Source organism: Aegilops tauschii, chromosome 4 (genome assembly GCF_002575655.3).
Source record: "Aegilops tauschii subsp. strangulata cultivar AL8/78 chromosome 4, Aet v6.0, whole genome shotgun sequence".
Classification (NCBI taxonomy): Eukaryota; Viridiplantae; Streptophyta; class Magnoliopsida; order Poales; family Poaceae; genus Aegilops; species Aegilops tauschii.
Window position 1 is genome coordinate 850178 of NC_053038.3, and position 11296 is coordinate 861473.

Here is an 11296-nt window from a genome sequence, read left to right on the forward strand (position 1 = left end):
TTGATGAAACTGAATCTGTAAATTTATTCATTCAATCATTCAGTCAATTACAAGCACCCGCACGACGCACACACCTAAACAAACAAACTAGTAGTCCCTCCGATCCATCCATATTAACCGTCTCAGCTTCAACAGTGGTAGCAAGCAAAAAAAAAAAACAAGCTGAATGAATCATGAGATCAGCACTGGTCGCCGTCGGCGAGCTGGCCGCAGTCCTCGATGACGACGGGCTCGGCGGTGGAGCCGCCGGACGACCCGACGGCCTCCATCTTCTCCACGACGCCGTACCCATCCACGACCTGCCCGAACACGACGTGCTTGCCGTCCAGCCAGGGCGTCTTGGCGGTGCAGATGAAGAACTGGGAGCCGTTGGTGCCGGGCCCGGCGTTGGCCATGGAGAGCACGCCGGGGCCCGTGTGGCGGAGGAGGAAGTTCTCGTCGGCGAACTTTTCGCCGTAGACCGACTCGCCGCCGGTGCCGTTGCCGCGGGTGAAGTCGCCGCCCTGGCACATGAAGCCCGGGATGATGCGGTGGAAGGCCGACCCCTTGTAGTGCAGCGGCTTGCCGCTCTTGCCCAGGCCGGCCTCGCCCGTGCAGAGCTGCCGGAAGTTGGCCGCCGTCCTGGGCACCTTGTCGGCGTAGAGCTCCATGATGACCCGCCCCGCCTTGGCCTGGCCGATGAGGATGTCGAAGAAGACCTTGGGGTTCTTGGCCGCCATGGCGGCTTTCTGCTTGCTGCAGGGCAGATCAAAAGTTCAGTCCAATCTAACAACAGATAAATTCTTGAGATTTGTCATGTATTGGAGGAGAAACGAATCAAGAAAACAAATCGTGGAGTGTGCTCATGGTCCTTGCGTGGCCTCCAGGGTAGCACTGCTGGAGATCACAGGGCGAGGATCATGAAGAAAATAGATTGATTTGGCACAAACATTGAGCTCAAGAGGCCTATGGATAATGACGCCTAGAAAGCCTTCGATATGTGCGAGAGCAAAACCAAATCCAATCGCAAGAAAGAAACACAGAGGCTGAGAGAAACCAAGGAGACAAGAAGAAAAAATCCTACCTTGCTTGATGTTGTGAGGAGGAGGAAGAAGAAGAAGATGGGGAAAACGGCGGCTGGGTGGGGGGAGATAAAAAGGGAGGGTTTAGGGTTTTCAGAGCACACACTCTACGGGCTCTAATGGGCCTGGGCCTATCTGGTGGTTACAGTTCCCAATAACGGCCCATCTCAGCCGAACCTTAACATTTCTCAGAAAAAAAAAACGAACCTTACCAAACAGCCCTGTTCTGTGTCAAGTATCCCAGCCCATTCCACTGAGAGCCCATCAGTTTCCTTTTTTTTTTCTAAAAAAGAAATTAATTAAATGATACTCCTAACATAAAGGAGTATAACATGTGTATAATTATGTGCCTTGATCAACGTGCCGGAAATAATACGCCTTACATAAAGGAATGGAGGGAGTAAAATGTAACTAGAAAATTATTTCTTATAAAATAAAATAAATACAAAACTAATTTTGTTTCCCATGAAAGCGACACAGCGGTTTTGGAACAAGTGGCCAACAATCATTTTGCACAGTGGAACAAAGTGCAAGTGCCCTTTTCTCCTTCATCTCTGAAAATAGTTGCAATGTACAGTACCAAATAATACTACGTACTCCCTCTGTAAACTAATATAAGAGCGTTTAGATCACTTGTACAAACAGGAGATAGATTTGCACACACACAAGGATTCAAGATCAAGGATGTATGTACCTGGCTGCAAGCGATTTGCACAGACTGCATGGCACTTGCACCAACTAAGAGCTGCATCAGTAATCAATGAAACATATCTTTTATCTACAGAAGATGATTAATTAGCAGCTGGGACTTCATTTCGCCTCATTCATTTAGTGCAAGTGCTATCATATATTATACCATAATTAGCATGGATGGCACCTATTAACAAAGGCACCAAAAATCAGAAAACACTTACTTTACAATGATCACACGCTGCTGAGCTATGTAAGGTTGCCTCCACTTTTCTGTACCAACCTAACCTACTATCCACTTCACTCAGTTTTTCTTCCTTGCAGACGGCGTACGATGGAGGCCTCTGCGACTGCGAGACCATATTTACAAACAATCGATCATCTCATTCTTCTTCAGGAAAAAACTCAGGGGACCTGTGTATGTACATAGAAAATGTGAGAAAACCAATACTGCTACTTCTTTGACATAATATTATTATCTGACAACAATCAGATCAGTCAAACCATAGAATCAAAAGTGGAAAATAAATGTCATTAGGAACATCGCATCATCATTAGTTCTACTTTAATTTGTAGGATGCCAGAGTGGGACTAGCAACTAGTGACTACTCCCTTTCAGCTTTTCCTTTCTATATATACTCTGGAAAGCAACACCTTTTGTTGTTATATGCTAATTCTACTGTTTTATTATTAATTTTTGAAATCAACTGAACACAGCTGCATATTATGTCTTCTATGTGTCGAACAAAGTGCAGTATGGTGGTTACGCGGCAAACAGGTATGCGTAACAGCATAAGTTGTAAGAGAACCATATCAATAATACAAACTGTTTGTTTTCCTGAAAGATGACCAAGTGCACAAGAGATCATGCATTTTAACTTGTCTATTAACTACTAATTCCTTTTAGAAGCAAAGATGCACTTGGCTGACCAACTGTGGTTAAAATACTTTTTTTTTTAAGTTATAATAACTATTTGAGAATAACAAAAAAAAATTATGCAACTTGCAAAAGGTAAGCAACTAAATAGTACTCTACATGGTCACTTTTGAACAACTAGTTTGATCTACATATATGATAGATTTTTTTTCCCTGTTGCAAACAGTAACAAATATGAGTTCTTCGTCAGGATCAATAGCACAGATGCAGGGAAAATACATCAAAAGAGGCATGAGAGGTTTGCCAATAAATCAATAATAACCAAGAAAGAAAGGCGCACGGTTGATATACGTATATGTTGAACAGCAGTTATTTTCTTTGGTTCATTCTACCAGCTTTCCCCAAGCTCAACCTTTTGCTCACTGCCTTTTAGCTCATTGATTTGCTCAAGTTACGGCATTTTGTCACCCGTAAGGGCAGTACTATATATGTTTTTCAGACATGTTAAGAAAAAAAAAGGAAAAGTTGGACAGCTCATAAACTCATCCAACAACCAATCCTAAAATAAGGTATGTCAAGCAAACACAAATGGGGTGGGCCATTGTTACCTCCTTTGTCGCTTTAGTCCTTCTGAAAGGAATGTCAAATTGGTATATAATTGGGAACCAAGCTTTTGGATAATGGAATCTGCGCAGGCCATTAAGGAGACATGTCAGATTATAATTATTCAACAAACCCAAGCTAAGCCCAGCACGTACCCCACCGCTAGTGCTAGAGTAGCCTCTATAAACTGGAAGGATTGATGATTCACTGCACAAGCTGAAAGGAGCAAGAGTACACTACCAGCATCGATCAGGTAGCAGGAACAATGACAGGGTTTTCCTCTCCATGCGGCGCATGCAAGTTCCTTCGGAGGAGGTGCGTCAATGGGTGTGTCTTCGCCCCGCACTTCTGCCATGAGCAAGGGGCTGCCCATTTTGCCGCCATTCATAAGGTCTTTGGTGCAAGCAATGCCTCAAAGCTCCTCATGAGCCTCCCGGCGACCGACCGCCGCGAGGCTGCGGTCACCATCTCCTACGAGGCACAGGCCAGGCAACATGATCCGGTATATGGCTGCGTCGCCCACATATTTGCTCTGCAGCAGCAGGTTAGTGAGTTCTGCATTAGTCACACCGACTTGAACAACAATTCTATTGCGTTCTGAATTTTCATTTGGTGAACTGCTAATTGCATGGACAGTGATAATATATTAGCAAAACTGATGGCATGCAGTGTTCTCATAGGTTGTAAATCTGCAAGCGCAGTTGGAGTCGCTCAAAGCTCAGGAACCAGTACAAGGGCACACAAATACTTGTTCCGCATCAAGCCCTGAAGAAGACAGTATCAAGGCCAAGGTTATGGCTTATCAGAAAGGGGAAGCTAGGATGCCACAACCAGGACATTCAGTAAAGATTGAGAGCGAGAGCTACTTCGGAAATGACGGCATGGCCTGCACTTCCATGCAATATTCTTCTCAGGATTACAACAGTTCACATGTATACACAACCGGCTATCCGGCGTCATTTAATGATGACAGTATCCACAGTAGCGCCATGTTTCCCATTGATATGCAAGAATATCTGCAAGAGAGTGGGTATTATGACACTGAGGGCCACTAGTCCGTTGCCTTTGCATATCTCAACTAGGTGTCACAGCATGCATGTGCTTGGTAACTAGCTACAAAACTACCAGCAGTCCTCTTTTGGTAGTTCAAATTCTAAGCCATGGATAACCATTGTAAAATGTACTAAAATGCTGAATCAAGCAGGGTGTACAAGACATGGTTTTTACTAACCATCATTGAAGTATGCTGAAATGCTTCATCGTGCTTTCTTAGCTGTAGTGACTTGGCAAGCCAGGCATTTGGTTTCGTGCAAGCGAGAAACAAGTTCCGTGCTTAGGGAACCACAATTAACATTGTAGTTTGTCGTGTGGCTGGGTGTCCAAAGTCCAAACGATAGGGATCGAAAAAGAAAGAAGCAACATCAACTGGCTGGAAAACGTACGACACTGACTGCAAGGACATGAAACAGCAAAGCAAAACATAACAGTGATGTGATGGTGGAGCTTATGATGGTTATGAGGCATTCCGTCCAACAGATGGAGTTCATGATGGATGATACTGCACGGTGGCCGGGTTGCATTTTCATAGTGCTGGCAGGCGAGGCATTTCGCCTCCATCTCAGGCTCCGACGCCGGCGATCACCAGAGGCGGGATTCAACGTGGCTGGCTGGCCGGCCGGCACAACACCCGTGGTAGTAGTATGGGCCTATCTACGGGGAGCGGCTATGTCTGTCTCACCTTTCAGATAGCTTTTGGTTTTTCTTTTCTTTTCTCTGTTTTACTACCTCCGTTCCTAAATATATAAGACGTTGGGGCAGTTTCAATTAAACATCTCCAACGTCTTATATTTAGGAATGGAGGAAATATTACTTTTATTGAAATGGAAAAAACATACTTTTAAGTTTCAAAATACTTCATTTTGTGTTCAAAAAAGTGTTAAATAAATGTTTGCACAACTTTAAAAAAATGTTGATGACACTATTTTTTTTCTAACATTAAAAAATGTCGTGTTTCAAATAAGGTACGTGATTTTTTTCTAAAATATTTTTAAGATGTAGAAATGGTCATGTAATTCAAACACAATGTTTCATGCCAATTCAAAAAAATGTACTCCCTATGTCCCATAATATAAAAACGTTTTTGACACTGGTTTTAAAAATATGTTCGTAAACTTTTTAAAGAAAAAATATACAATGTACCAAAATGAACGCATATTTTTAAAAATTCTTTCTGTTATTAAAATGTCTTAAACATGCATAATAATTTTTTATACGTATAAAAAAGTACAATTTGTATGAAAAACTAGACATCAAAACATATATCTGAAAAAAACGCCGCTGCGGAGAGTGATGCCCTCACCGCCACAGCCGCGCAACAAACCCTCCTCATGCTAGGGTTCTGCGATGAGCCGACCCTTCTTGCCGTCGCGCCCAACTCTGCCGCCATCGTGTCCGTCGCCACCATCCCCGTCGTGGACGCCCGTGTCATGGCATCGAAGAATCCAAAGAAGGTGCGCACCAAGGAGGAGATGGCGGTCGAGACAGTGAAGAGGGCTGGTGATGTGAACTAGGGACCCGATCTTTCAATGAGAGGGAGATAACTACGATTTTCGGTGGGACTTGACCCTCACGATCCGGCTACTAACCGTATAGTGAGAACCATACACGACTGATATCCACGGCAATCGCTGAACCAACTCCACGGCGTTATAGACCGAGCCAACGGCGCGATCGGCCTATCCACGAAGGATTTTTCCTGCAAGAAAATAATAGCCAAGCAATCTGAAATTGCGGATTGTGTAACGGCCGTCCCGTCCTCTCTCTCTCTCTCTCTGTTCTCTCTCTCTCCTCCGCGTGAGCACGAGCCGTCCGCGGCGCCGCCGGCACTGGGATCCTATCTGGATCCAGATGCCAGTCGTGCGGCAGCGTCATGTCGGGATACGGCAGAGGCTGGCAGTGCTGCCAGTGCCACTCCGCCTGGTGCACTGGCACGTTCACGCGCTGCCTCTGCCGGCGAGGCGCCGGCGGAGGCGGGAGGAACTATGAGGGGAAAGGGGCGGCGGCGGACTTGCCCTTGGCCTTGCTGCCGCTGGCGCCGGAGAAGAGGCCCATCTCGCTGTGGTTGTGGTGGCTAGGGTTTGCCGGCGACGAGGGAGCAAAGGTTGGCAGATGTGGACGACGAGTTTGGATGAGGACGGCCCCGCCGCACGGTCGGCTTAAAAAAAGATGAGCGCCGTCGCTGATGCATGGGCCCGTCGTCATAAATTAAGCTGACCGCGTGGGCAGCGGGTAGTTGGACGGCCGCCATGTGGGGACGCGGCGGATAGCGAGAAGGCGCGCGAAGCGTCCGTTTGGCGTCCGCGCCGACGCATTTGGGGCGCAAATTTGGGCCGCAAATGCGTCGGCGCGGACGTGATTTGGGTTTGGGTCGGCGCGTTGGGCCACCACTTTTGTCCGCGCCGACCCAAATGAACGCAGGCGGACGAAATGGGACCTATACCAGGGGATAACATGTACCCAACCAAAACATCTCCATCTACTTTATCTGGCCACAAACAGAGAGTCCGTGCTGCTCTTGATCCAAAGGAACATGATAGAGAAGAAAAGCGCCAGCAGATTCAAAGCAACCGCTTTCCCAGCAATTATACAAATAGGTATGTGCCAGATTTTCAGAAAATCAGGGCAACAACCTTTGTTAATCTTCTTTTCTCACAGAAATTAAACATGCCATCCTTTGTTAATCTTCTTAATATAGTATTTTCTGTCAATCCGTATTGCACTCTAGTTGATCCAGATTTCAAGCATATGCTATTTTGCTCTCTGCAAGGCCATGATATATAGTGTGACATTCTTTTAGGAAGACAATGCCTTCTCTTTTGTTGTTGTTTAGGTGCACCGTATGTGCGCTTATACACGAGCACAGCAGTATTAATAGTTAGTTTAATATCAGTACCGCACTTTGTTAAGACCTGCTTGGCATAAGTTATTGGAAATGTGTGGAATACATATTCTGGTGAAATCTTATCTTATATATCCAATTCTGTTGTCACAAGTATTGAGTATAACATACGTTCCCCGCAAAAAAAAGGACTTTTATTTCTATACAATACATCTCAGTACATTTAATCAAAATATTAAGCTGAGATTCCTTTTCAATTCTTGGACACAGGTGGAATGTACAGCATGGAGATTCATCTTCTAGGACTGGGTCGTCTGTCCTTTAAGTTAGGCCATGATGAAATAAAACCATGATATTTCTTTGATGGCTCTGATTAAGACGGCGTGATGAAGGAAGGAGAATCTTCAGAAATGGGTGCAGATGATGTTAAGCCAGAGGCAGCAGCATCTTGGAGCACCCACAAAAGTGAAGTCAGGAGCAGAGTATGTGTTCTTTCTGAAGAGGCCACATTGTCTGAAAGCTCAGAAAGTGAAGGAGTTCCTACCGTCTGACCGATGCTCCAAGATGACAGTTAAGTAGAAGAGGTGACAGATGCTCGGAAGCAAAGATCAAGAAGAATGAAGATGATGCCAGACAGAGCCGGTGCCTGTTACCATATGCGAACCGTATCGTATGATGATATATAGTAGGTGATCAAAGGCATAATGTATTTTTTGCCTAACAATGCATGATGGATCGATCAATCTTTTCAGGGCCGTGAGGCTGCGGTCACCATTATCTCCTATGAGGCACAGGCCAGGCTACATGACCTGGTATATGGTTGCGTCGCGCACACATTCGCTCTGCAAGCCAGGCATTTGATTTAGTGCAAGCGAGAAACAAGTTCTGTGCAAGTTTAATACTATCTGAAATGGAAGTTCATTTCACACATTCCAAACCAATACGTCGTGGAATGGAAGTTTAATATCTGATTCAGTCAGTGTAAATCAACCAAATGCTACCTCTGTAGCAAATCAATCAACTCATAGTGCTGGCAGACCAGGAAGGCATTTCGTGCCCAATCAACCGGTCACCGACATCTAAGGCCCGGATGCCGGCCAACGAAAAAAAATTGAATTTTTTTTTTAAATTTAAATTTTTTTTATTTTCAAATTATTTTCCTATTTAATCTCTAATTACCCCTCATCACTGCTCAATTTAACCTCTAATCTCTAATCACCCATCATCATTCCAAATCATCTAACTTCCCGGCCGTCACCCATCCTCTGACTACTCCAGCCTGAGCACGCTTAACTTTCGGGTTCTATTCCCCCTCGTTTCCAAGTCTGCACTTGTTGTTTACCTGACAATAGAAAGATGTCAATCCTATTAACCCTCAGGAGTTTAGCTTGAGCATGAAGTCACATGTTTCACTGTTTGAGTTTGAAACTATTATTCTAAAAAACAATAATTATTTAGTAACACTAATATTTCTTCAATAAGTAGTTTGACCATAGTTTGACCAGATTTGACCAAAATTCAAAAAACTGAAATAATTATTTAGTAACACTAATATTCTTGAATAATTATGTAGTAACACTAATATTTCTTGAATAAGTAGTTTGACCATAGTTTGACCAGATTTGACCAAAATTCTAAAAAACTGTAATAATTATTTAGTAACATTAATATTATTGAATAATTATTTAGTAACACTAATACTTCTTGAATAAGTAGTTTGACCAAAGTTTGACCTGATTTAACCAAAATTAAAAAAAATTGAAATTTGAGCTTAACTTTTTTTCCTTTTAGAATTTGAGGATTCTAAAAATTTGCAAACAGGCCATAGGCCGTCAAAATCGGATGCGGATTTTTGTGCTGAACATTTTGATATATTATACTTTTTTCTGACATCGTATGCAAAAGTTATAGCCGTTTTACATTTTCCCTACACTTTTTGCAAAACATGTCCAAATTTAAGTTTTTAAATTTTCCTAACTAGTACATGCAGTAACATAACTACATCTGGAAGGATTTTAATTTTTGAAGTTTTTATCATTTTCTTTAGCTTTTTACAAAACTGAAAAGGCGATCCAGGGGGGGTAGAGTTTGAAAATGGGACCTTTAGTACCGGTTCGTGCCACGAACCGGTACTAATGCCTCAAACCCCATTAGTACCGGTTGGTGGCTCGAACCGGGACTAAAGGTCTAACCTTTAGTACCGGTTGGTGCCACGAACCGGTACTAATGGGCATCGCACCCTTTAGTCCCGGTTCGTGGCACCAACCGAGACTAAAGGTCCCATTTGAACCGGGACTAATGCATGTACGGTGCCCTAGCCGCTCGAACCGGGACTAATGCTCACATTAGTCCCGGTTCGTAATGCAACCGGGATTAATGCTCTTTTCTGGCCGAACCAAAGCCCTGTTTTCTACTAGTGTGCTATTTCCCCTCAAATTTCCTCATTTTCTTTTCTCGGTTTCTTTGCCTTTTGTAAACTTCTACCTTTGTGGTTCTCCCGTATTTTATTATAGTTTTTCCAAAAAAATATTATGTTTTCCCCCTGTTATTTAGCTAGTTTATTTTAAAAAATATAGAAAAACTTTAGCTTTTTGTTTTTCATATGTTAGTTTTATTTACCTTAGTTTTTTCATGATCGCTTATGCAAGGAAGAAGACTAGCTAAATCTTGATGCTTTTAAGAAGTGGGAGTCTAGGTCTTTTTTTATTGTAGAGAGAGAGCCTGGCTCAATTGGGGGGGGGGAGGGTGTGTAGTTGCACTATCTAGATTCAAATCCTCCTAGGCATGAATCTGAATTCGCAATCATATTTTTTGGGTCCCCTTATTTTTTTAAATAATCTATATGGTTTTGGCACTATCGAGAGACCAGAGGTTTTCTTTCCCTCCCCTACTCTTGTGACCTGGGTGATCAAGGGCGGCGGGCGATCTATCCTCCACCCTTGCGAGACCACGGCCCCCTCTCCCTTCGTCTGTACCTCTGGCGACGGAAGTGGGCAAGGACCCCAAAGCTTCAGTCCCTTGGTGATAGAGTTAGGAGTAAAGTTAGGTTATGTCTTCGATCGGTGGTGGCAAGAAGATGGCGTCAACGTCGATGTGGAATAAGATCTTCATGTCTTTCCATTGTGTCCGTGGTGGTTCTTCATATTCTCAAGGTTTGTTTTCTTCATTTACAGATTTGTGTCAATGGGGCAATCCTGTGTAGCAGACAATGTGGTCGTGTGTCTTGGTCCTCCGTCTCCAGTTTAAACCGACGAAGGTTGGCCAACCTTGGCCTTTTCGATGTGTGTGTGTGTGTGTGTGTGTGTGTGTGTGTGTGTGTGTGTGTGTGTGTGTGTGTGTTCCTGACTTCGTATGACCGGCCCTAGGGCGTTCTACATGCCTTCTTTGGCATTTTCTTCTGTAGGCTTGCTGACATCTTCTGGTTTGCATCGGCAATTTCCCAACCGCCGCTTCTACAAGCTCATGAGTTTATGAAAGTTACCCTAAAAAATGAGTTTGCGAAAGTTTGCCTTATTGAGACCGAGGCCCCGAAATGGCAACGAGCTTTGCTCAGGGCGCGCTGCAAATGGATGCAGGAGGAGGAATACTTGGGCACCCCAAAAACATGAATGTATTTTAGAATTTCTGTAAGGGTGTTGTTGTCACGGTCTGTGCTACTTAATATATGGCCTTTGCCTTTTCAAATCAAAAAGAGAGACCAGAAATTTCCCGCAATGAAATTAATTTAAACTTTGGCAATAATTGAGAGACCCAAAACATATTTTTCTCCTTCCATCTACCCATACATATGTCGTCTACCTGTTCTAGAACGTGTTAAAAGGAGAATGGGTAACCCGCAACAGAAGAAAAAAGAGAGGATGGGTAAGCTGTTCTTCTAGCAAGTTGTGCTGCTTTTAGCATGATCGGGTACACGTGTCGAGTTAAGGAGCAAAGCTTACTCTAAATTAACCAAGCAGCAAGATTGATTACATAAACAAACCATGCATGACGATGATGGCCAGGATCATCGATCTTTGATTAGTAGTTGCTAGTAGTGTTACTTGGCAACTTGTGCTTAGGACCACCACTAATAGAGCCAAATGGAATCTCATCACTACTTCTCAGTACTTTAAATTAACCGGGGATCAAAGCTAATTGAGACTTGCATGTTCATGTAACATCACTAGA

At 43.7% G+C, this 11296-nt stretch overlaps 1 protein-coding gene across 1 annotated transcript; it reads right to left on the minus strand.

Moving 5' to 3' along the window:
* LOC109767722 (peptidyl-prolyl cis-trans isomerase) lies at positions 1–1134 on the minus strand. The gene is made up of 2 exons (XM_020326439.3): positions 1064–1134; positions 1–735 (listed from the first exon to the last, which is right to left on the minus strand). Exon 2 carries the CDS (start codon positions 717–719, stop codon positions 180–182), a length of 540 nt encoding a protein of 179 aa, XP_020182028.1. The 5' UTR covers positions 720–735; positions 1064–1134; the 3' UTR covers positions 1–179.
* Between the last annotated feature and the right edge of the window lie 10162 nt (positions 1135–11296).